This window comes from Capra hircus, chromosome 25, assembly GCF_001704415.2.
Source record: "Capra hircus breed San Clemente chromosome 25, ASM170441v1, whole genome shotgun sequence".
Taxonomy (NCBI): Eukaryota; Metazoa; Chordata; class Mammalia; order Artiodactyla; family Bovidae; genus Capra; species Capra hircus.
In genome coordinates, this window is record NC_030832.1 from 6,406,206 (window position 1) to 6,433,140 (window position 26,935).

General features: G+C 41.4%; 1 protein-coding gene across 7 annotated transcripts in view; it reads left to right on the plus strand.

Annotated features, from left to right (window-relative positions):
• Positions 1–26,935, plus strand: part of RBFOX1 (RNA binding protein, fox-1 homolog 1) — a 1,098,419-nt gene that overhangs the window by 962,692 nt on the left and 108,792 nt on the right. For all 7 annotated transcript variants that reach the window (XM_018040930.1, XM_018040927.1, XM_018040928.1 and 4 more), the window contains 4 exons: positions 2,403–2,456; positions 10,727–10,819; positions 12,568–12,628; positions 23,287–23,340. In XM_018040930.1, the coding sequence (XP_017896419.1) occupies positions 2,403–2,456; positions 10,727–10,819; positions 12,568–12,628; positions 23,287–23,340 (262 nt within the window). The remainder of the gene's footprint in view (positions 1–2,402; positions 2,457–10,726; positions 10,820–12,567; positions 12,629–23,286; positions 23,341–26,935) is intronic.

Consider the following 26,935-nt stretch of genomic DNA (forward strand, 5'->3'; position numbering starts at 1 on the left):
CTCTGCCCAAATCTAGGGCATGGTAAAAGCAGTAGAACCATCTTGTCTTCACCAAAAGAATTCCTAAGTGTCCACTGATCGCAGAGTGAGGGAGTTGCGTGTTTCCTGGTGTGTCTGTAGGGCATGCTAGCCATGGAGACCTGCTGTCTTCTCTCCTGGTTAAGCCTTCTCTTCTTGGTTTCTTTCTCTCCTTCTCCCTGAAGTCGAGAAGCACAATAAGAAGCTCAGTAAGAAAAATTCAAGTCTGTAATCCCCAAGCTGAGTACATATCCTGAGGGATGGGCACCTTTCTGTGGCTCAGGATGACTTAAGCTTTGGATTTCTTTTTCTCATAGTCAGAACTACTTTCATTTCAAGGTTTTAAGCTATTTATATTCAACTGAAGTCGGCGTTTTTCTCTTTCTGAGGGAGTGTAGATTTATTTGTATGTTCCAAAGGATAGTATCTGTATATTCTTCTTTTTTTTGAATCTCAGTAAGATCTTCTTGGCACTTACAGTCTGGGTCTCTCAGTACCCTCTGAGTGGGGCACATCGGTCAGGCAAGCTGCCCCCGGTTCTCTGGGTTCTAATTGCTTGTTCCCTTTCTCTCCTGCCCCTCCTACCCTATCACCCTGTCCTCTGTGACACAGAAGCTGCGTAAGGCTTTCCACCCAGGGGAGAGAGACAGAATACAGAATTTCCTAGGGTAATAAAAGATGTACTAAAAATACCCAGGCTGCAAAAGCAAAAACGTTGCTGTTGTTGTTCAGTTGCTCAGCCATTTCCGGCTCTTTGCGACCCCATGGACTGCAGCACGCCAGGCACCCTGTCCTCCACTGTCTCCCAGAGCATGCTCAAATTCATGTCCATTGAGCCGGTGATGCTGTCTAGCTATATAGCTTTGACTAGATGGACCTTTGTCGGCAAAGTGATGTCTCTGCTTTTTAAGGAAAGTTCCAAATCAGGGAAAAAGAGCCTGGAAATATTACTTTCTGTAGTTCTTTACAGGTATTTTAATCCCTAAAACAGGCATTTGCTCTTAATTCTGCATCAGGGTAAAATTTCTATCTGATTTTCCCCTGGGCCTCGTCACTTACTTTTATGCCACCCTCTCGTAGCTGCCTTTATGTAGAACACACCATGCTCAGAAAATGCCCACTCAACTTCATGCACTCTAAGAAAACGGAAAGAATTCCAGCCTCAGGGGACTGGATTTGGGATTATCAGATGCTTCTGGTTCAAGGTCCTTGTTCTCATTTTTTTTTTTAAGTATGAATCACAGATTTCTTGCTGTGTATTTGTCAGGAGGACTACAGGAAATAGTCAGTCACTAGTTGTATTAAGTTACAAAATACAAGACACAGCAGTTGCATGTGATTTCAGATAGCAAATATTTTAGTAAATTTAAGTATGACCACCATTGTGCAGTGGTGGTGGTTTAGTCTAACTTATATCCAACTCTTGTGACCCCATAGACTGTAGCCCGCCGGGCTCCTCTGTCCACGGGATTTCCTAGGCAAGAATCCTGGAGTGGGTTGCCATTTCCTTCTCCAGGGCGTCTTCCCGACCCAGAAACTGAACTTGGGTCTGCCCCCTGCCTTGCAGAAATGTTCTTTACTGGCTGAGCCATCAATTAAAGTACCATTGTGCATGGTATACTTATCCTGAGAAGTCTGAAATTTAATGGAACATCTGTAGTTTATTGGGGAAACTTTGTCATCTGAAATGTTGTTTCTAGGTTTGAGTACGTTGAGTTTCTTGCATTGTTCAGAAAGCCTATTCATGCTAATTGTCTAAAACCTATGTGCTTGTTTAACAATATGGAGAATCATCTTGCAAGAAGGACATTTCAACCTGAGGATAGACAGCTACAGTGGTTTCTTGCTTGTAAAGGGTGTCTGTGTAATGGGTATTCCTTTTATCTTTACTTCTCTTATATGGCCTGGCTACTCCTGGCTTTTATGAAACCAAGGTCCAAAATCCTAAGCATCTCATTTTAGTTGGATATTTTAAGTTATCAAAATCCCACTTCACTAAGGATGTTTTACCCAGTGGCTGGTGACACAGCCTAGAAGGACCATTGTATATACTAGCTGTTTTTAATGCTTGCTGCTCAGTGCCTTGGAAAGCAATCAGTCATCCATCAAGAAAGAAAACTAGAATTAACCTCTTGCTTACATACTTGGTACTGGGTCCCTAATTACAATATCTCATATGATGGGTTATGCCATAATATGGAAGTAATACATACAGTTGTATTTTCTCTTGGTTCAAGTGCATCATTTAATGATAGGAAAACATCAAATGAATATCCTTGATATTAAAAGAGAGAAAAATTCTGACTCGGGGAACAATTACCCATGCATAACCTGATTGACTCTGTTTCTCTTCTTGCTTATAAACTATTTCTATTTTTTTGCAGCAATTTGGTAAAATCTTAGATGTTGAAATTATTTTTAATGAGCGAGGCTCAAAGGTAAGCAACTTAATTAACTTTAGAATTGTTTAGTTTTATTTTGAAATGCTTGTTATAAATACGGGGAAACAACTGCACTGTTTTAATCAGCACGTTGTGAAAATACACTTCCGTGGGAATTCCTTTAGGGACCATCCCCCCCACCCCACCCCCGTTTCCAAAATGGTGGGGAATACACTGGAATCAATTTAAAATGTATAAGGGGGTATTTGAAAATTGCTGTTTTATAGATGTCTATATATCAAGTTTCCAGAGGAAAACTACCCATGCTTAAAAAAATAATGCTGTTGCTACATTTTTGTTTTTCAGTGATAATTATGTTCTTTATATTAAAAAGTGAGTTCATAGTCTCATGAGCAGGTAAATATGTGATTATTCTGTATTAATAAAGTGCAGTTATTTTCCTGGGTTGTAGGGGAGAAAATCTCATATACACCAACCTTTTGAATAAAATTTAATCCATTGGTCTGTGTATACAACCACATTTTGCAATTTGCCATTGCTCTGAGTTAGTTTTTCCTAGGAAACGAATTTTTAAGTAGGTTTTTCTTACAAGTAACAGTGTTAGTAAAAATTAGAGGTGAGGGATTTCCTTGGTGGTCTATTGGTTAAGACTTCACCTTCCAATCCCTGATCAGGGAACTAAGATCCCACCATGCCTCATGGCCAAGAAAAAACAAAGCATAAAACAAGCAATATTGTAGCAAATTCAATAAAGACTTTAAGAATGGTTCACATTTAAAAAAATTCTTTTTTTTTTAAATATCAGAGGCTATATGGGTAAACTCCAGCATCTTCAAAATGTAAACATATTGATAGAGGAAAAAAAAAAAAAGCCGCCAAACTCTTGTAAAGCATCTTCTGTGTCAGTGATCATCTAAGACCAGTGCTCACACCAGCAGCAACATCTGGAAATACAGAGTCTCAGGGTGCAGCCCAGACCTATTGAATCAGATCCTCTGATATTGGGGCCCAGCAATCTGTGTTGTAACAAGCCTCCCAGGGCTATGGTTAAAGTTACAAATCCTTTGTCTCCTTATTCTCAACACACGCCCAGGCTTCATGTGAATACAGACTACCCCTGTGCCCACTGGGATTTCACGGTGGCTCAAGTGTCCTGTTTCTACTTGCACTCACGGAAAACGCAGGGAAAGTGGTGCGCTGGGCAGAACAGCAGCTGCTGTGAGGAAGGTGAAAAGAAGTGAAAGTCACTCAGTTGTGTCCGACTCTTTGCGACCCCATGGACTATACAGTTCATGGAATTCTCCAGGCCTGAATGCTGAAGTGGTTAGCCTTTCCCTTCCCCAGGGAATCTTCCCAACCCAGGGATCGAACCCAGGTCTCCCGCATTGCAGGCTGATTCTTTACCAGTTGAACCAAAAGGGTGCTGCCAAAGACTTGGATATTGACATCAGAACCTAGGAAGTGAACATATCCAGTAACTCCGCCTGGCTTCTGGTTCCCCAGGAACGTTCAGCTTCCTTCTCACTTCCCTAGACTGTGAAAGTAAAAATGGAGAGAAATTCATTCCCACACACAGAGAGACTGCAGGTTTAGCCCCAGAGCTTTCCTTACAGAGACTGTTTGGGACAAGCCAGTATCCAGAAGTGTTACTTAGAGAAACATGTTTTGGGACTTCCTGGGCGGTCCAGTGGTTACAACTCTGCACTTGAACTGCAGGGGCAGCGGGTTTCATTCCTGGTCAGGAAGCTAAAGTTTCATACGTCATGTGGTATAATAAAGAAGAATGGGTTTTACCTAAGGGGGGGCGGTGCAAAAGCCAGTCTTCTGGGTATAGGAACCACCACCTCCCCGCAAAACAATCATTTATGATTCCTTGGGCAGCCTGCATAGGTTTTATATTAACTGACTTAATGTTAACTGAATTGTATTAACTGAATAGGAGAATGCTGATTGAATTGAAGAAAGAAAATGCCAGTATTCTCTTTGCCACATCCAGAATGGTGTTGTGATATGCTGGATGAGTAGAAAAAAAAAAAAAATCAATTCATTACACTCTGAAGTTCTGCTACTTTAAGGACCTCATCTTTCTGCTCTAATTTCAGATATTTACAGTAATCCATATAATCTGTCAGTAGTTTGACCTCCAGGCTGGGGGAAAATAAGTTAACTCTTTTTCTGCTCTGGTATGAAAAACCATTACAGGGACTTTTTCTACATGTCCAAAGCTACGTACATTAAGAGAAAAATGTGCCTGATCCCTTTCACTTATGACAGATGTACTCTGGGTGAAATTGTAGAAGATGACATGGAAAGTTGGCCAACTTTCTTTTACTCCTGAGTCCAAAGCACTACTGCGTTTAAAGTTTTCTTTCCTAAATTCATATTTCATGTGTATTTTGTTTTGTGACTTTTGCCAGTTGGAGGAAACTTTAATTTTTTTTTTTCCCAGAGTTGTTTGAGGACATTAGAAGAATATCATTTGTTATTCTGAAAGTACAGTGGTGATGCTATTTTTAAGATTTCTTCCGTCATTCCTGTGATGAGCCTGTCTCTGGGGCTTTAGGAATAAGACCATTCAAGTTTGCCACATCCAGAGACTCATTTTGTGAAGCTGTGAAGCTGCTTTTTTTTTTTCCGTGAAGAAACATTAAAAATAGCCTCTCTCAGTGGGTTTGCTGAAAGAACCAGTCTTGCAGGTGTCGGAGCTGACCGGTACCACTGGAGTGTCCTGGAGACACTGCAGTTGGGACCTGCTGAATGAAGATGGCAGCCCACACAGGAATATCTTTTGTAATTGAAAGATATTCAACTCCGACTCTCTGTGACCCCCCTGGACTGTAGCTTGCCAGATTTCTCTGTCTGTGGAATTCTCCAGGCAAGAATACTGGAGTAGGTTGCCATGCCCTTGTCCAGAACTTGATGTTATCCTTAATGGGAAAAGTCTTATGGAAAGGGACATTTCCATTTCAATGGTCAAGAAGCCTACACCGCTGGAATGACCTCATTTTCACCATTTGATGGTGGAGAAGCAGCCAGGAAATGGGAGAGCCCTGACGAGCTAGGAGCTCACTTTCAGGCCATCGTCTTTGGGGACCTTCCCTGGGACAGTCACTCGATGCAGAGTGAGGATGGCTGTGTGTTCTGGGGGTGGTTGGTGTGTGTGTGTGTGTTTGTGTTTGTGTGCATGCGTGCATGTACACCTGTCCATATATAGGCAATATCTATATTATCCTGAGAATATATAATGTACAAGTTCATGTGTATGCGGATAGCAAGTAAACAAAGAAATCACATTTTAAAAGGATCTGGGCAGACTTTGAAAATGCAATGAGCTGGCATTTCGGGGGTGAGAGATCCTATCATTCAAGTTTCCTTTTAGGAGATTTTGAAACATTGTGTTTACATCTGAAACCTTTTCTCTGGGGGGATAGACAGAGATGGTTGTGTTTTCATAGACCTGGGAAATGTGCAGTCTGCTCTGTGATTCAGTGGTGTCTGTGCTACTGGCTTGGGCTTCCCTGGTGGCCCAGTGGTAAAGAATCCTCCTGCCAAGGCAAGAATCGAGGGTTTGATCCCTGGGTCAGAAAGATCGCCTGGAGAAAGGAATGGCAACCCATTCCCAGTATCCTTGCCTGCGAAACCCCAAGGACAGAGGAGCCTGGCGGGCTACAGTCCACGGGGTTGCAAAAGCATCAGACAGGACTTGGCGACTAAGACAAGAAACACAGTCTTGGTTTCACTCCAGTACAAGGCTAGTGAATCGGATGTGAGACAGACAGAAGTGCTTCCTGTCCTCAGACTGCCCTGAGTATCTGAGAGACAAATCCTTAAGACAAACAAGTGTGGTACAGTTTGCTGTGTTCCCTGGTGAATGAGAGGCTGCTGAGACTCCAAGTAGGCAGACCCATCTTGTTGAAAGCCAGGAGGGCTTCTGGCAAGAAGGGGCATTTCAGCTGGGAGAGAAAGATAAGTAAGACATGCTCCAGGGGAGGGAAGGAAAAAAGATGGTTTTCTAGGGAGAAGGGGCTATGTGGAGAAAGGTGATTGGGAACAAGTGTGCTTTAAAGTCCTAAGTCCCACAGGAAATTGAGTCTTCAGACCCTTAATCAACAGCTCCTCCTCTTCTAGGTGATAGGAGCTCTCTGTACCAGAAACTGGAGGAGTTGAGTTTTCCTGTAAGATGAAAAGTCAGTGCAGCATCCATCCTGGGTGCTTCAAAGCCTTGATTTGCACGCTAAATGTTGTATGTGTGTTACTGCAAAAACATAGCCCAGACAACTAAAAAGAGAAAAATAACTGGGATACAGGAAGGCCAGAATGTGTTTCATAAAAAGATGGAAAAATGAATAAATCATGGCTGGTCCACGTTAGGGTTGCCATTATCTGCCTAGGGGTCACGCCTTCCCATCACAGGGCACAATCATCACAGATATCTTCTGCAAGACTGTGCCTTCTTTCAGCCACCTCCCCCCCACCACCACCGAAGGTAAACATTGGGAAGTAGCATCTCTCTTCCAACTGGCTCCTCCCTGCCCAATGTAGCCTCCCCTGCATCCTCGATATGGGATCCTTACAGCATACTCAGATCCTGTGTTCTCCAAGCCAAATCCAAAAGGTGCTTCTTTTTGAAACTGAGATTTAAAAAAAAATATTCAGAGTAATTTTAAGAGTATTCTAAGTATTGCATTTTGCCACAGACAGGATACTGACCATGAAGTGAGAGTGTTAGTCGCTCAGTCATGTCTGACTCTGCAATCCCATGGACTTGTAGCCTCTGTCCATGGAATTCTCCAAGCAAGAATACTGGAGTGGGTAGTCATTCCCTTCTCCAGGGGACCTTCCCAACCCAGGGATCGAACCCAGGTCTTCCACATTGCAGGCAGATTCTTTACCATCTGAGCCACCAAGGAAGCCCACTGACCAAGAGGCAGGGCGAAAGAAACGAGCTTTGTTGCCACCTAGTTTCAAAGTTGCCAGCACCCGTGCCTGCTGGAGTGGGTGCCTGAAAATGGCCAGGTGACCGTCTGCCTGGCCACGGTGTGGGTCCCCAGATAAGCACCTGGCTATCTTCTGATCCAAGGATGTCACATGCCTTCTTGGCTGGGTGGAGGTAGGATGGTCCCATGGGACAGGTAGGAACTGCCCTTTGGCATTTGGGTGACTGTTTCTGCAGCAAGGTCTTCATGAACCCAGCTTTGCCAAATTTCAGCTAGGCTTCTCAGCAGGTTGAAATGAGATATATTGAACCACTCAGAAAAAAAATGTTTAGCAGAAAATAATAAGAGTAAGAATAATAATAAAAAAGAATCAATATATTATTTTTACTTGAAAGCAAAGTGAAAATGGAGTAGAATTCCTCTTTAGTTTATGAACTTGGGATTCAGAAGAGATTTCTATTTCTACTTTCATCTCTTCCTCGTATACAGATGCAGATTTTAGGCCAATGTGGTTTGCCCAGGATTTAGATTGGAATCATTCTGACTCCACTTGTGGGGATTGTGTTATTCAAATGGGTCAAGTGTTCACTTCTTCCTAGCACTGCGGTGACAATGACTGTTAGGACCCATTAGCAGCAATGATGCCCCCAAATCCTCCATTGGTATATCACATTGGACTGTAAATTTCCTTTCTTAGGCAAGAGAGAGAATTGTCCCAGATAGAGTCACAGTCCTAGTTTCCCTAATTATTTATTAAATGTATGGCATGGCTCAGGATGCTAGAGCCTCGGTCTTAGAGGTCAGGAGGAGAACATTTCTGTGTGATTTTGGCTGATTCCTACATTTAAGATCTGAATCACCGAGTCAAGTAGATATTCACCACAAAAGCTCACTCCCCTTCCTAAACTGCTCTATAGAAACTGGCCATGTAATTCTGTATAGTCAAAGTTATGGTTTTTCCAGTAGTTATGTACAGATGTGATAGCTGGACCATAAAGAAGGCTGAGCACTGAAGAATTGATGCTTTCCAGCTATGGTGCTCGAGAAGACTCTTGAGAGTCCCTTGGACTGCAAGGAGATCAATCCAGTCAATCCTAAGGGAAATTAACCCTGAAGCTGAAGGCCCAATACTCTGGCCACTTGATGCAAAGAGCCAACTCATTGGAAAAGACCCTGATGCTGGGAAAGGTTGAAGGCCAAAGGAGAAGGGGGCGGCAGAGGATGAGATGTTTAGGTAGCATTACCAGTTCAATGGACATGAATTTGAGTGAACTCCGAGAGATAGTGACAGATAGGGGAGCCTGGCATGGTGCCGCCCATGGAGTTGCAAAGAGTCAGACACTGCTTAGTGACAGAAGAAGCCATGGAAACCCAATTGCTGGGCCACATAGGTAACTTTTTCGGCAAACAGATTTATGGGCTCCATTCTGGGATTCTGATCCAAGAAACGTGTCAGGGCTTAGAAATCTGAATGTTTCATATGCCCCCCAGTTCTTTCTGATGTATAACTCAATCTGAGACCCAGTGGCCAAATCAGAGGCAACAAATAGTACCAAGCCCCCAGATTTTATTTTTTTGGCCTATTGAAGTGCTGTTATTTCAAAATGAATCAGCATATATGTTTGTGTACCAAATGTGGCTAATCCCATCAGTGATGAGCAGGACTAAGTAGGGTCTTTCTAAGCTTATAATCTTAGATTAGTCAAATAATTCAGATCTGTCCTTATCACAGATCCTCACTATAAGAAATAGGTAATTCAGTCTAATCCCCCAAGTGAAGAATTTTTTTTTTTCCTCTATCAGATCACCACCTCTAATCTAACTTGACTATATCCATAGCCGTTATCCTCTATGGAGGAGCCCATCATAATATTGGAAAGTTCTCCCTTGTTGGAACCCTGGGTAACAGCTCTGTGAAACTGAAACAGCTCTCCGAAACTGAAGCAGCTCTCCCAAACCCTGAGTTTCAGAGATTTCTTTCATGACCTAATGAGGAATTGAGAGTTAACGAGTTGGTTATGACCAGCTGAGATTTGTAATTGTTTGTTTTATTAATAAGACTGACTGTCCTACCACTCTAGCTAAGTTTAACACCAACATTTTCCTTTATGTAAAGATTACCTAACACAAAGAGCAGTCTTGGCACATCGCATTATTTTACCCTGTTTATACTGTGAAGACCAGAAAGAGCTGGGCAGATTTACACTGGAATGGTTTCAAATGGTTGGTGTATATTTCTGAACAAGATGTACAAATATTTTTAGGGGTTTTAAAAATAATGTGTCATATTTTCTGTACTCTTCTTAGGAACAGTGTCAGTGAAGAAAAAGGATGGATTTTGACAATGTGATGTGTAGGGGGGTTGTTTTTTTTATCTTTTTGAGGCTGAAATATTAAAGCAAAATATACCAGTGGTGCAGAAAAGAGTGCATTTGTTATTAATCAGTAAAAGAAGTACCTTGAGTGTTACTGTAAATACTGTTCTATTAGAGGAGGTTTTAAATTTTCTACCTGTTGATTTGATAAATGGGTATCAGCATAAGGTCTTAGAACTGTACCATATGTATACACATTTCTGGTTGGGGTTAGTAAAGCAGTCCAAAAAGCTGACAGTTTCAGAAGCACTTATGGCATTTGAAGGGGGAGGGAGGGGATATAAAAATGTTACTTGACCTGTTTGCATTAGCAATCAATGGGTGTTTATTTCTATTCATTTCATGGGATTATTTTGTTGATTTAGAGCCAAGAGTTTCAGATTTATTAAAAAAAAAAAAGGTCTTTCCCTTTTTTTTTTTTTTAGGCTTCTAATTTTTATTTTTTGAGACATAAAGGCTGTAGACGTGACAAATTTGAATAACCCTAAAACTGCATGGAGAAGAGATGGTCTTAAAACCACACAGCATGACTGTAGGCAACGTTAGAAGACTCTGGCATTCATTGTTGAATTTTGTGCACACTTTTTCTTTTCTTTTCTTCTTAATTTGCATGTCAAGAAAGTGGTTCCCTTTTTTTTTTCTCCCTCGTTATTTCATTTTCTTCTCTGTGAAGACACTGTACATTTATTTTGATCTCATTTTCTTTCCGTTAGATTTCTTTTCTTCTGTAGTGACATTTAGAAAGGTATTTTGGGTATCATTCTTTGAATTCTTCAGGGGTGACAGCTAACGGGTGACAGAAAACAAAAATCTCGTTCACATTTGTCGCTTACTTATTGCACATTTTAGTACTCTTATAATTTCTCTAATTTGCATGTTACAGAACGGAAGCCAGGACAAGAAATAGAAATTAAAGCGAGAGAACGTTCCGCAGTGGTCGTTGACTGAAAATAATAATCTGCATGTTGTTTTCCCTTCTCCCTCCTGCATGTAGGGATTTGGTTTCGTAACTTTCGAAAATAGTGCCGATGCGGACAGGGCGAGGGAGAAATTACACGGCACCGTGGTAGAGGGCCGTAAAATCGAGGTGCATGTCCAAAATATTTTCCTTTTCATCTTTTCGATAAGTGTCTGCTTCACGCTCATTTGTTGTTTCAGATGCATCATTGTGTCTTGTATGTGACCCTATTCCCTTCTCATTGTTTATATATATATATTTATATATAAAAAGGAAAACTGGCCTTACTTTTTTTTTTTAATTTTCCTTTATTATGTTACTCTTATTACTGCTGAAAGGTGGATGGCAAAAGTGAGACAAAAGAAAGGTTAATCTGAAAGGTGTTTTTTTTTTAATTCTTATTTTATTTTTCATGTCTTATAACCAATGGGTGCAGTAGATTCCAGGCAGTGGAGAGAGTGTTGCAAAACAAATTATAGAGTAGTTTTCTGTTTTTCTTTTCTTTTTCTTTTCCTTTCTTTTTCTTTCCACTGCAGGGCTGATGAGGGATCCACAGTGGTGTGCAAATTAAACCAAATTGTGAAATGAATAGCATTTAAGAGAACAGTTGTTGGGGGAAAAAAAAATGAGAGGTCTTTGTCATGAAACCTTTCATTTTTTTTTTCTTTTTAAGAAGCCAGTTTCAATCTTTGTATTCTTTTGCAAACAACATGAATAACCAAACAGGATTTCCTGTTCAATATCTGGCCTTTCTTCATGGAAAAAAAAAACAAAAAAACGCTGAAATTCCGATACTCAGAATCTACTCTTTCTACCACTGGCTCTCCCTCAAAATGACCATAGGGTCGTATTTGTTAAAACTTAAAAAAAAGAAAATACCAGTTAAAAATGCTTTAGTCTTTGGAGTAAGATGTTGCATATTTTGCCTTTCATTTCCCCCCACCCTCGACGATAATCCTTAGGCCCCTCACCAAACTCTCAGTAACCATGGTAACTGTATACAAACCCATGCTGGCGATGGTGGTGAATGGTAAGTGGTGAAATCCATCTGCCGTTTCACGTATTTAGTGCTGATATATCTCTATACATATATATACCACGTGAATTTTTTTGACTTGTTGTATTAAGTTTTCTTGATGCTCTATTTTTTTGGATATTGGTACGCCTGTAACTGAGTGTACGTTCTAAGCTGGCCTGGGAGGCACTGACTGGATTGAGATATGACCAGTGCACATCTTACTCAGATTGTTAACTCCATATTGTGTTAAACAATGCACCCTCTCTTTTATCCTTTTGTTAGCTGTGACTTTAAAGCTTGAATGATTTTGTTAATTCTTGCGATGTAAAAGGCTCTTGTTCCAAGTGTTGAATGCTAGATGTTGCTTCCCCGACGGTTCTTCCCCCTTAAAGTGTTGCATACGGCTAAAACTTGTTTGTCCTTTTTTTGACATTTATGTTCCCTTGTACCTTGTCTCTCCCCTCTTCCCCTCCACTGCATGTTCCTTCATATGAACCTTATTTTATGTTTAAAAAAATATTTATTGTTTCTGTGTTACCATGGAGTACACGCATGCTTTTCAATCTTCAATTATGCAGTTTTTTCCTTTTAATTTGCTTTTACTGTCTCCTTATTAAACTTTTAAATGATATGACATTGCTTTATTGAAATGATTTGTTAAGTTAAAACGGCTATGAAGTAAATGTAATTATAAAAATGTATGATTTTGTTATGCACCTACTGCCTTTTATAAATTAAAATGCATTTTAGTTTTTGTTTTTTGTTTTTTAATAAGTAATCACAGTCATAATGCATGCAACTAATTGAACTGTGGACTGGCCCTGGAATATGTGCTGATTTGAGTTTTCTATGTACATAGGTAAATAATGCCACAGCACGTGTAATGACAAATAAAAAGACTGTCAACCCTTATACAAATGGTAAGTAGAGTTTGGCCTCTTACAAGAAAATGTCTCCACCTCAGAATCTACTAAGGAATTTAACTGGGGAATATGTGTCAACAAACCATATTTGCCTCAGCATGGCTCCTGTGTCTTTGCTGCTGACCTGCTACAGTGGACCACTTGAATCAGTAAGATAAATTTCATGACAAAGGCAAATTTAGTTTTCAAGTGAAGAGTGAATGTTCTTCTTTCATTCTCTCTGGAATAACTCCCATGCGGGGTGAGATGCATAGGAATTATTTGAGAATTACTTGGGTGGTTTAATTTATTGTAATTAAAATGAGTTGATGGAGAATGGACATTTTGTTTGTTTCTCCCTTAATCATCACCTCCTCGCCGATCACTAATCATTCCCGGAAGTGGGACTACAGCATTTGATTCTGGCTTTGAATCTTCTCTGGAGCTATTAGACTTCTGAAGTATCCCTCATGATGACTTCCACACTGAGAACAGAATGTATGAGTATGTTACACACTTCTCTCTGGGTTACCAAGTGGCATTTGGGGCAAGGGAGGATGTTTGCTGTGTATTGCAGACCCCTTCAGGACAATGCATTTCTGCCCTTGCTCAAGAGGAAAACATCTCAAACCACCTCATAATAAGGACTTACAAAATATGAAAAATTATTAAAATATTCACACATTTCGATGTTTTAATCCTCAGAAGAAATGTCTCTTAAGATATATGGGGGGGTGGGCAGGAGAAAATATCATATGCTAATCACATGCTTAATTGTACCAAAGTTAGAAAGAAGGTAATATAATAAGTTAAAGTTAGAGTTTCTTGGGATACAATGCTCATTATAATGAGTAGGATGAAGACTACAAAGGGGCTCGTAATGAATGAAAAGTTTTAAAATAAAAGAAATTATATGTAAATAGCATGATTTAAATTAAGGTAGGCATTACCCCCAAAATGTTTATGGTTGAGTTGCATTGTGAGAATGGAAGGTGTTTTTCCTCTGTTTTATGGATTAAAAAAAAAAAAAACAATTTCATTACAATCTTAAGGAAAAATTTATGGAATTTTTTATTTTTACATTTTAATTACACATGAAACATGAAAATACAGACATTTAGAAAATGAAAAGAGAAAGAGGGAGAGAGAAAGGAAGGGAGGAAGACAAGGCTAAAATATATTTTGAATGACACCACTGCCATGTTGGTTTCCCACCTAGCCCCTCGGAAGGTGCCACTATTACGGATTATTATCTATATTTTATTTTATACTTTCTTGTGTACATGTGTAATAAGTATATAATACAGTGGCATGTGTATGGTTTTTATATAAATGGTGTCATGGTATAGACATCATTTCTGATTGACTTTTATAAATCAATATGGAGTTCTTTTTTTAAAATTTTTTTTAATTATTTTTTTTAATGTATTTATTTTTTTAATTTTAAAATCTTTAATTCTTTGTAAATACATACAGACTGCATCCATTCCTTCTAGTGGTTACATAATATTCCATACAAAGGATTCATTCCCACCTTACACACTGATTGACCTTTTTTTTTCCTGTTGTAAACAATACTACTATCATTTGGTAGTTTTGTTTTTGTTTTTCTTCTTTATTAATTAATTTGTTTGTTCTGATATTTTAAAGGTGCACTGTTAAGCAAAAATATGCCCTCAATGTGATAGCACTCTAAGGTGAAAGACTGGAAGAATTACTTATTCTGCTAACCCATTTTTTCAGCTTTCAACCACCCAAGACAAATCCTGAAATGGTATAGAAAAATTCTGCAACAGGCTTTGAATGCCCAGTGCTGAAATGAAGCAAACCTCTGATTTAGCGTGTCAGGGAGTCTTTCTACTTGGGTAAAAACGATAGCTCTGCAGCTTGCCAGAGTTAGTACACGATGCCACCAATCTGACTGTGGGGCATTTTCTTTAATTATGAAGTAGCAGTTGTGTGTGTGTGTGTGTGTGTGTGCACCACACATGCCTAGGCATAGGTGTTCATGTATGCTGCTGATGTGAGAAAATAAGGCAAAGGAAGCCAAATATTCCTTAAGCCATATATAAGGATATATATTTTAAAGGGAAGGTTACTGATCAATGTCATCCCCAGTGGCTGAAAACTGGACCTGTGGTCCTTGGAGACACAGTTCAAGCCACAATGAATAGTCAACATTTCTGGAATACTGACTATATGGCATTATGTTAAACATTTTAAATGCAGTGGGTCCACATAGTGTCTTAGAAAGAAGACATAGTTATTCCTGTGGTAAAGATGTAAAATTTGAGGCTAGTGGAGATGAAGTAATTAATGACATCTGTTCCTTTTATTATGACAGAACAAAATCCTATGGCCATGCCGGGTATTAAGAGTGCATCACTTTCACCTGTCATTTTGCAGGACTGCACTCAGGCAACTGGCTACAAGAATGAAAAGATTATTCAATGTGCAGCCCCAAACTCCTGCCACCTTGGCAAGTGCTTGTTTGCTCAGTTAGGCGTGACTCTTTGCCTCCTCATGAACTGTAGCCCCCCCAGGCTCCTCTGTCCAGGGAATTCTCCAAGCAAGAATACTGGGGTAGGTTGCCATTTCCTACTCCAGGGGATCTTCCCAACCCAGAGATCACACCCACATCTCCTTTGTCTCCGGCATTGGCAGGTGGATTCTTTACCACGGTGCCACCTGGGAAGCCCATGTGTTGGCATAAATATCTCTTATTCCATTACGGGGGACCCTGCATTCTTAGTTTCTGGAAATAAATCGCATGGGTCTCTCACCTGTATACCTGAAAGGGGACACTCAGGGGATTATCCTGTTACATTGACTGTGTATGTTACCTAACTGGGGAAGGATAGTCACAGTAGAATTGACTTTAAAAAAAAGAAAAAGAAAATTCTAACTGTGTAAAGACAGTTGGTATCGTAGAGGAGATCATGAAGAATTTTACTATTCAAGTAAAGGATTCTCAAGACTTTATCAATCCTTACTTCATGAGTGCCATCACTACAAATAAAATTTCCCATAAAATGCAATACAACATTCTGGAAACATAGGGGCCCTCTTAGATCCTTGGACTTCTCTGGTGGCTCAGACAGTAAAAGCATCTGCCTACAAGGTGAGAGACCCAGGTTCGATCCCTGGGTTGGGAAGATCCCCTGGAGAAGGAAATGGCAGCCCACTCCAGTATTCTTGCCTGGAAAATCCCATGGACAGAGGAGCCTGGCAGGCTGCAGTCCATGGGGTCGCAAAGAGTCGGACACGACTGAGCGACATCACTTTCACTTTTCACTTTCACTTAGATCCTTAACAAGCATGACTGTGTTAATAGAAAATTTTATCACAACACAAAAAAGAAAGAAACAGAAAGTGGTAGCTGTGTGAGATGATGGATATGTTGGTTAGCTTGATTATGGCAAAGATTTTACAATGTGTATGTATAGCAAATCCACAATGGTACATTTTCAATGGAGACACCAATTATACCTCAGTAAAGTTGGAGGGAAAAATAGAAAACTGAGGATCAATGAAGCCACATGGAAATGAGAAAATTAAGTGACTTGGGGGATTCATTCATTAGCTACCTCATTCATCCTCACAAACCATCAAACTCAGGCTTCAGCAAAATTACGGATTTACTCAAGTCATCGGATTTTGAGGTCATCTTCAAATGGAAAAGAATCTAATTATCAGTGCCATCATCACATTTCATGCATGCATTTCGGATATCAGTCAATCATCCAACAAAGTGTTAAGCAGCTGCAAGATTTCCAGTGATGAGTAAGACAGGATCCTAAGCATGGTAAGACACCTAGCTAGGACTCTCTGCTCTAGAGGGGCACAGTTAATAATGCTGTGGAGGAGGCAGATTCCCTTTCCCCAGGACCTTTGAGCTTGCCTCTAAAAGACTGTGGAATGACATAGAAGAGTCTGGAAAACCCTCCCAATCTGAAAGCTCCATCAAGAGAGAGTTGAGTGGGCTACTTCCATATTGCTGGGTTTTCCTGAGGTCATCAAGCCTCAGAGAAGAGTTAGGGTTTACTGTGCTCATTGGAGATCAAATATTTGCTTTGTAAAATAAGTGGAGAACCATAATCCCAGGAATGTCTTCAGTGTTGGAGAAGCGTGCGTGTTGGATGTAGCTCTTTTATTTTCTCAGCGTTCACAAGAAGAGTGAAGACTGAACAAAAAGACCCGAGACTATATAGAGGTGGATTTTATATCACCTCTGTTTTTTAGGGACTGTTGACCTGCAGCGGGGCTGTTGAAATGTTCTGCATAAGAGCTTTCTCAAGTGGGACCTGTAGATACAATGGGACCGACTATATAGGATGTTTATGGTTATTATGGGAGATGAAGCTTCCTTGGTGGCTCAGTGGTAAAGAATGCACCTGTCTCCATAGGAGACGGAAAGAGATTCGTGTTCAATCCTTGGGGTAGGGAAGATCCCCTGAAGGAGGAAATGGCAACCCACTCCAGTGTTCTTGCCTGGAAAATTCAATGGACAGAGGAGACGGGCAGGCTACAGTCCATGGGGTCACAAAGAGTCAGACACAACTTAGTGATGGAGCGCACACGAATGCTCACAAGTGCGTGCGCGCGCACATACACACACAGGAGATGAAATACTCAACACAGTGGCAGGCACAAAGTGCCCTAAAAATGTAATGTCATGATAATCTCAGTAATAAATAGCCATCTTGTTCCATTTCTCGCTATGATAGTAAGCAGATAGATATACTAGTGTAAGGATCAAATATTTGGATGTCAACAGAGGCTGGCCAGGCAAAATAAACAGAGAAGGTCTGAGAAATTTGCAGCCTTTTTGACTCTCTTTCATTTTCATACTGAGCAAAGCGATACAGTTCTCTTCTAGGAGGAAAAAAACAGAGAAGGCAATGGCAACCCACTCCAGTGTTCTTGCCTGGAGAATCCCAGGGACGGCGGAGCCTGGTGGGCTGCCGTCTATGAGGTCGCACAGAGTTGGACATGACTGAAGCGACTTAGCAGCAGCAGCAGCAGCAGAAGGAAAAAATAGCACAGGGTAACCATAAAAGATGGCTGATTTTTGGCCCCCAAGCCAAGCATGTAACAGGGAACAAACTGGGGGCTTAAGTGAGAGTTGTCCCTGGTCACCCCAGCAAATTGGTCTGTAGGGAATTCCTAAAGGTGCCATTTCTGCTCATATTTGAAGAGAAGCAGAAATCTTGTATCATAGATGAAATTTAAATGTTGACAATAAACATGTATTTCAAAAAAAGAAAAAGTTACTGAGTGAACCGGATGCAATGTGCAAATGACTTTTCATTTTGGGCATTGCCTTCTGCAGCATTTCAAATACCAGATTCCTGGCATCTGCAGTACACGTCTTTAGAAAGCCTCGGGACAGTTTTGGAAACCCCTGTTGGGCATTTAAGGGTGCTTTCTTGAATGTGTTTTCCTTGAAATTCAACTCAGCAAAGCCCTGGAGAAGACATGTGTTGATTTGTTTGTGTGCACATTCAGACCTGTCTCTTAACACCCAATACAGCCATAGCCGAAGAATTGATGCTTTTGAACTGTGGTGTGGGAGAAGACTCTTGAGAGTCCCTTGGACTGCAAGGAGATCCAACCAGTCCATTCTGAAGGAGATCAGCCCTGGGATTTCTTTGGAAGGAATGATGCTAAAGCTGAAACTCCAGTACTTTGGCCACCTCATGCGAAGAGTTGACTCATTAGAAAAGACACTGATGCTGGGAGGGATTGGGGGCAGGAGGAGGAGGGGACGACAGAGGATGAGGTGGCTGGATGGCATCACGGACTCGATGGACGTGAGTCTGAGTGAACTCCGGGAGTTGGTGATGGACAGGGAGGCCTGGTGTGCTGCTATTCATGGGGTCGCAAAGAGTCGGACATGACTGAGCGACTGAACTGAACTGAACTGAACAGCCATAGTTAACACTAAGGACCTCAGCCAGTGTTTTCTACAGAAGGCTGGCAGATGACCTTTAAGAAGCTGAATTTAAGGAGGGGAGCACTGATTTGGAGGCAGCCCCTTGAAGCCGGGCTGCAGAGGGGTCCCTCTAAACAGCTCTTGTGTCTGATGTGGAGTGAGACCCCCATGTGGCTGGTGTCTGCTCAGTTGCCTTCTTGTATTGGGGGCTCTGGGAGGCTGGGGGCCCTGCGCTTTTATCAGCAATTCTCCGTTTGCTGTAAGCCTCATTGTTCGGTTTAATGTCCTTGATCAAAATCTCTGAATTCGCAAGGCCTGGGGACAAACACACACTGCCTTAGAAATTAAAACTGGGATCATTTTGTCCATCTTCCTGACAGTGCAGGCTCCTGTCTCCAGCAGGGTGATCCCAAGTGTCCCTTCCAGGTACTAGAAGGAGTGGAAGGGACTAGGAGACCATTTGCATGTGATTTGCATGCATTTACATAAGCCTGCAAGAGCCCTGTTAAGTCTGAGCAGAGGTGATTTTCAAGAGCTGGATTCTTATTGCCTTTCCCTTGAAGATAGTCACCCTAATGGTGCCCCCCCTTTTTTGTAGATGTGTATAAGGAAGCAGGTCATCAATGGTTGGAAGGAGAGCATAGCCAAAAAGGAATGAGTCCATTAGAAAAAAGCTCTTTATTCTTTCAGTTTCTTTAGAGCAAAACTAAGTAAATATTTATGGAGCCAAACACACAGTTTTATATGTTGGGCATTCACCTCAGACAGCAGTCAGTCCCGCTCGCTTTACCATCAATTTTAATGAGGGAGGGTGGTTATAGAAACAATTAAGAGCAAGCGAAGAAAGAAAAAAGAGAAATCTAGGCGGTGTTAACTGCTTTGCAGAAAACAAAGCTGGGAATTGCATCAGGGAAGCCTGAAGAGTGGAGAAGGGAGAGACATTAGGCAGCCTGCCCTGGAGAAGATGTTGTTGTTCAGTTGCTCAGTTGAGTCTGACTCTTTGCAACCCATGGACTGCAGCATGCCAGGCTTCCCTGCCCTTCGTTATCTTCCAGAGTTTGCACAAACTCATCCATTGAGTTGGTGATGCCATCCAATCATTTCATCCTCTGTCACACCCTTCTTCTTTTGCCTTCAGTTTTTCCCAGCATCAGGGTCTTCTCCAATGAGTCAGCTCTTCACATCAAGTAGCCAAAGTATTGGAGCTTCAGCTACAGCATCAGTCCTTCCAATGAATATCCAAGCTTGATTTCCTTTAGGATTGACTGGTTTGATCTTACAGTCCAAGGGACTCTCAAGAGTTCTCTAGCACCACATTTCGAAGGCATCATTTCTTCGGTGCTCAGCCTTCTTTATGGTCCATCTCTCACATATGTACATGACTGCTGGAAAAACCATAGCTTTGACTGGACGGAACTTTTTTGGCAAAGGGATGCCTTTGCTTTTTTATGCAGTCTGGGTTTGTCATAGCTGGTAAACTCTGAGTACTGGGCAGATGTGTCCAAGCAGAGCATGCAGTGGGTACAATTCAGAATGCTCTAGATTGATCTAGAAGGATCTTTAGCTGTTTTGAAAAGATTTAAAAGGCCAGTATCACCATAGATTGGAGGGAGAGGAACAGTGGTACCAAATAAATGGACTTGGGTTAGATTGCGTGGACTTGTTTGTTGCCATATACCTAAGAAGTAGAAATGTCTAGGCTGGCATGACGGCATTGGTAAGAGAGGGATGTAGAGAGAGAAGAAATACCTGTTCGAAGTCTAACCTATAGGATTTTTTAATGGATGGTACAGGATATGTGAGGATTAAGGGATTATCAAGGCATTATTGACCAAGAATTTTGTTTCAAGAAACAAAGCGGATAGAGATGCCATTTGCTGAAGGGGGATATCTTGGTGAGAAATCCACTTCAGAGGGAGGAGGGAAATGAGAAGCTAGGTTTCCATGCCTGAGATGTGGTTCAGAAATGCCTTTGTTTCTCCTCCAGTGGGTGTATAGTAGCCTTGTATAAGAGACAGGACCAGTGATGGGAAGAAGGGAAAACCCTCTTCTCATGTTCCCAGGGCCCCCTGCGCAGTCTCAGTGGATTTTGCTGCTCACAGATCCTAGCTGGCTTCTTGTAGAGACCTAACCATTTGTCTCTCTCGATTAATGCTTGTGACGTGAGATGGCGCGGATTTCCTGAGGAGGGAGAGTATTGTTTTGTTTCTTTTATGTTTACATTGATTGAAAGTTCTCTGTAGGGAGACTTAGTAAACCAGTAGACCATTGGTAGATAGATAACGCCATGAAGGGGCGTGCCAAGAAGACATCAGCTTTGAGAAGAGCTGATAGGTTGACTGATCAAGCAAAGACATAATAGAAATGATACACTTGGATGGGTGAGCGGATGGACAGACAGATAGATGATACACGCATTCCATCCGCGTCTGGCATGAATGAAATTGCATCTCGCCCTTCATCTCCTGTTGCTGACGATCCTTCAGTTCTACCTCCGCTACCTCCCACCTCCGCTCCCTTCTCTTCTTGCCTGTTCCTTTGATGCCAGCCCCTGGATGCCAGCCGTTATACTACTGTCCTTTTCAAGATACTGTTACAAGGTATAAAATTAAAAATGTCTTCTTTATTTTTTGTTTTTTATATTATTTGTGTGCACAGTATTATAAACCTGTATAGCCAGTTGTGTCAGTTGGGTACCTAAGCTAACTTTGTTGGACTTACGAACAAACTGGACTTACGCACATGCTCTCAGAATGGAACTTGTTCATATGTAGGGGACTTTCTCTATCTGTCTTCCTCAGTGGCTACAGTCCGTGGGGTCACAAAGAGTCAGACATGATTGAACACACACACACACACACACGCATGCTTCCTTAGTGGCTCAGTAGGTTGTGGCTACCTCTCAGCTGTTCTTATAGGTGCATCACTTGTACCAGGCAATGGGATGGCACACCTTTCCCTTCCAGAAAAAGCCCCGAGAGTACTTGTCAGAAATACCTTCTCTCATATCACAGCTCTCACCATTGCTTTTTCTCGGGAGCATTTAGTAAAGGACCTCTGGTGTTTAACCTTCAGCCCGAGGACACAGGGTTTCCCATACCTGTCCCTCTCTGTCTTCCAGCAGTTCTATAATAGGTGCTTTCACACACACACACACACACACACACACACACACAGAATACCAGAAGGAACAGGAATTAATCACCAAACCCTGAAGTATGATCATTTTTTGAGCTGGTGGTTTAATCACCAAGTCGTGTCTTGAGAACCCATGGACTGTAGCCTGCCAGGCTCCTCCGTCCATGGTATTTCCCTGGCAAGAACACTGGAGCGGGCTGCCATTCCCTTCTCCAGGGGGTCTTCCCAACCCGGGGCCTGACCCTGCGCCACCTGCATTGCAGGCGGATTCTTTAGCACTGAGCCACCAGGGAAGCCCATAGTTTGTTCCCTGAATAGTGTGCGATGGGTGTGTAGTGCAGATAGCTTCCTGATTTGCAGATAATCTTGTTTGCTGTTTGCTGAAGTAGAAGTTTCTAAAGGGCCAGGATTTATTTTACAGAAAATGCACCATGCAGAACATTTGGAAAATTACAAAATTCTGTTAATCCTATATACAGGTTATTTGAAAGTTCTCTTAGATATCATGCATTGACTAAGAATTTGTATGGTTCTTGACTGATTTGAAATGTATTCCACACAATCTGTAGTGAATAAATGTCATTTTATTTGGGTTTTAGAAAGCACTTTGGAATTCTGTAGGGTCTCTGGGTCACAATTAGGAATGACAATTGTTAGAATATAGACACTTGCTCCTTGGAAGAAAAGTTATGACCAACCTAGACAGCATATTAAAAAGTAGAGACATTACTTTGCCAATAAAGGTCCGTCTAGTCAAAGCTTTGGTTTTTCCAGTGGTCATGTATGGATATGAGAGTTGGACTGTGAAGAAAGCTGAGCACGGAAGAATTGATGCTTTTGAATTGTGGTGTTGGAGAAGACTCTTGAGAGTCCCTTGGACTGCAAGGAGATCCAACCAGTCCATCCTAAAGGCAATCAGTCCTGAATATTCATTGGAAGGACTGATGCTGAAGCTGAAACTCCAATCCTTTGGCCACCTGATGCAAAGAGCTAACTCATTAAAAAAATACCCTGATGCTAGGAAAGATTGAAGGCAGGAGGGGAAGGGGACGACAGAGGATGAGATGGTTGAATGGCATCACTGACTCAATGGACGTGAGTTTGAGTAAACTCTGGGGGGTTGGCAATGGACAGGGAGGCCTGGCGTGCTGCAGTGCATGGGGTCACAAAGAGTCAGACATGACTGAGCTGAACTGAACTGAACTGAACATGAACTGAACTGAACTGAACTGAACTGAACTGAAGAATGTTTCTAAAAGAATTCCGTTTTATGTGAGCTTCCAAAATTTTGCAAACTTAATACAAAGAGATGTGATGGATTATCTAGCAGCAATACATGAAAGAAGAACAGACTATTTCAGTTATTATAGAAGCTTTAGAAAATATGGATATGGGGCAGAATCAATTACCATATCCTTTTCAAAAGGTTCATCTGTAGCTGGTCAGTAGTTTCCATGCTATTAACATGTGTAGGCAGAAAATCAAAAAAGGCCATAAATCCACACACAAAAAAAATACGCCAACCCATTTGTCTTGTGGTTAACTTGCAATGATATGAGTTGTTGAATCAAATGTGATAACATTTTTGTGTATTTGTTTTAAGGCTGGAAATTGAATCCAGTTGTGGGTGCAGTGTACAGTCCTGAGTTCTATGCAGGTAAAGAGTTCCTCTTTGCATGATGTTTTCTTTGTCTTTTCTAAATGTGCTTTGCCTGCCCATAAAGAGTGGGTTTCATCAAATAATCTGAACCAATAAATTCCTATCCTCCCAAGTTCTGAATGATTTTTTTTAAGGCAAAACCAAAAGTGTTCAGAACATCTTAAAAAAAATAAAGGGGAATCATGTAAGTTACATTATGATATAAGCATGGGGCCACAGCCCCTTGTGATGTTTCACGTAGATTTTGCCTCAAAAAAAGCATTGAGATTTTGTTCAAGAGCCTTTGAACAAATGGACGGCTGTTCATGCAGGTTTTCTTTCAATGTGCCTGAATGTGTTTTTTAGCCATACCTTTCCATTTGGAGTTGCATTTTTTTCCCCTTGGCAAAGCAGAGAATTGGATTAATTATTCCAATCATGTGGCAGTGAGTTGGAATTGCGAAGAGAATTATTTAGAAAACTAGGAAAGTTAAGTTCTCCTTCTTTCTCCATGAATTAATGTTCCGTAGTGGTTCCCTTTCTCTCTGCTTTGCCTTCAAGGGTCTATATCTTTCTCCTCATCCCTTCCTTGCCACCCACCAACTACCACTCAAATCCTCTGTCCCAGAAAACTTGGTCATCAAATTTGGGGAGAGAGTAACCTGGAAGCAACAGCAGCTGAGACTGTTTTTTTTTTTTTTTTTTTTTTTGCTTGGCTTTGCCTGTTAACTTCTATCAGTTATTTTTCCTGCTCATGAGCAAAGCTGCATTGAACATCTGGAATGTTCAACCTAATCAACCTTAGTAGATTTGCCATGTAGAGGTTGAGAAGAAGTCTTGCTTCAATGTGGCCCTTGTTTTTTAATAAGGAGAGATCAATGACCCATTGGTCTATATCCACTCTTTTGTAATCTCTTGATGGTAAGCCACTCCCCTTGCTTTCTCTCTTCTGCGATGCTCTACATCAGTCATTTTCCTGAAAGTCAACACTGACCTTAGTGGATGACAAAGGAGCATAGGAAACCTCAATAGCTGCTCTAGCACAAAAACCAACTTGACTGTAAAAGATGATAAATCTGGAAAGGCCCAACCTGATAGCTGAGTCCCAGATTTTAGACAGTGTTTGGAGTTGTTCTTCATGTGTGAATTTTATTACAAACCTGGGATACATCAAGGGACTCTAATAGTGAAATAGTTGTGCTGACTTTTATGGGAGGGATGGGGAGGGACCTAGCTTTGAGACTTTCCATGATTATGTGGTGGGATCCACTTCCCAAGAGGACGCATAGCAGAGTGAGGAACATGGATGTTACTCTCAGGCACCCTGGGATGGAATCCTGGTTTCTCTGCTTACCAGATGTGTGACTCTAGGCAAGTTGCTTAACCTCTCTGTGCCTCAGCATCTTCATCTGTTCCGTGGGAGATGGTGGTAGTAACAAACTCACAAGTATTTATAAGAATTACATGGGTTGATATATGAAGAGTATCGGTGCATAACCGGCACCATAGAAATGTTGGGGAAATACAGATAAATCAGTTAATGCCCCACCTCTCTGGCATAAGGGGAAAGTTAATGGAGAGCTGATTCTGCTGAATTCTGGGTGACCCACTAGACGAAAAGATTCTCTTCTCAGTGTGAGAGAGGCCTAGTGCTTCAGAGCTTAGGGTATCCAAGCCAGGGGGCACAGACATTTCTGGGGTTGTTCAAAGCTCAAAAGAAATGAAATCTCCTGAAAGGGCAAGGAGGAAGTTGGAAAGCAGCTTCTGTGTATTTGCAGGTGGTGCCCGGTGAGATGGAGTTGCTAGAATAGAAAGGTGGGAGATTTTCTCTGTGTGTGTGCCAATGTATATGTCTTCTCCCCCAAAATAATGAGATCAAGAACAGGAAGCTTGACACTCTCCTAGGAGGTAGAGTATGAGTGTGTGAATTGAATCAGAGAGAAGAAAGTGCATTTTTTCAGCCCCATGCAATATAATTTCTGTTCACCTTTGGCTCATGCAACCAGGAACACACCAAATATCTGCCTTACAAGTGATTTCAAACCTCTTTGCATGTATGTGTGTCTAAGAGGTTGTTAATTCAGAAGAAACCATCCAGAATGACTTACACGTATAAGAATAAATGAATCTGTATAACTCTTAGAGCGTTAGAGCAACCATTGAAAGGAGCCCTGGGCCCAGCCTCAAAAGTCAGGTCATTGGACTCCAGGGAAAGAATCAGTTATTATAAGGGTTACTATTGACTGAGTATTTTTTGGTCAGGCACTGTTTTAAGCGCTTTACGTACATTAATGTATTTGAATCTTCACAGCAGTTTCCCAAATGTGGAAACTAAAGTCCAAAGGGTTTGCATCATGGAATTAAGATTTCACAGCTGGTAAGAAGCCAGCTAGAATTGAAGTTAAGAGCCTGTGTTCTTTGCAACCAGCTTATTCTGCTTTCTTTTTTATGAATGTTACAAGTCATCATTCTTACTGAGCATGCCTTCTGATAGTAGATCACATTACTACTCTGTCCAAATAAGTCAAATTAAAGAGAAAAATGAAATGATCGTTTGGGATTATTCCAACCACCATGCATGCTGCTTGTGATCAGTTGCTCAGTTGTGTCCAGCTGTTTGCAACCCCATGGACTGTAGCCCGCCAGGCTCTTCTGTCCATGGAATTCTCCAGGCAACAATACTGGAGTGGGTTGCCATTTCCTCCTCCAGGGAATCCACCATCATATTTAGATGTATTAACTGGTTGTGTCAGGGGAAGTTTTCAGGAGCCTGGACAACTGGGTAATTATTTCTATGGGCTGCTCCAGTAAACTTGAATCTAAAAAAAAAGTGGGGTAGGGAAGGACAGATAAGTAAATGTTCCTTGAGAAATCTGAATATTTGTGTTTGGTGTGGCCGGTATATGGGCCATCCTTCATAACCAGAGGCTGTCTCTTTTTGCCTGTATGTTTGTCTGTGTAGGTAGACAGTGCGTGTGTGCATGCACGGGTGTTCAGCCGTGTCTGACTGTTTGTGACCCCATGGACTGTAGCCCGCCAGGCTCCTCTGTCCATGGGATTCTCCAGGCAAGAATACTGGAGTGGGTTGCCAGAGTTCATGATATTCAGAAATCTGGGAAAATGTTGCTGCAAACTCAACACTCCAGAACAATTCTTTTGAAATACTTGAAGACCCATAAACCCTGAGAATCCTGCTAGCTTCCATTTGAAATTTCAGGCACCTGTGTGTGTGGAATGCATATATGCAAAACAGAGCCGTAGAACGTATTCATTTCCATAACCAGGTATAATGCCTTATGTTATCCGTTTAAATACCCATGACTAAGAATCTAGGGGGCATTTGAAATTTCCCCAACTATAAAAATAGTCAGGATTTATCTTGGAATTTTGAATGTGCCCCAGAGCTGAAATGAAGACCATGTCATTGATTTGCTGTGGGTATTTCACAGGTCAGCACTGTATCTACCTGAGATAGAGAACCAGCCTTATTTTATTAGTCATTTCTATATATAAGATTTTTGCATTAATGACAAAGATCACCATATCCCCATAGTATAATCATTGATTTTCTGAAGCTTATACAGAATTAACAACCCAGCCTCCAATTGTCTCC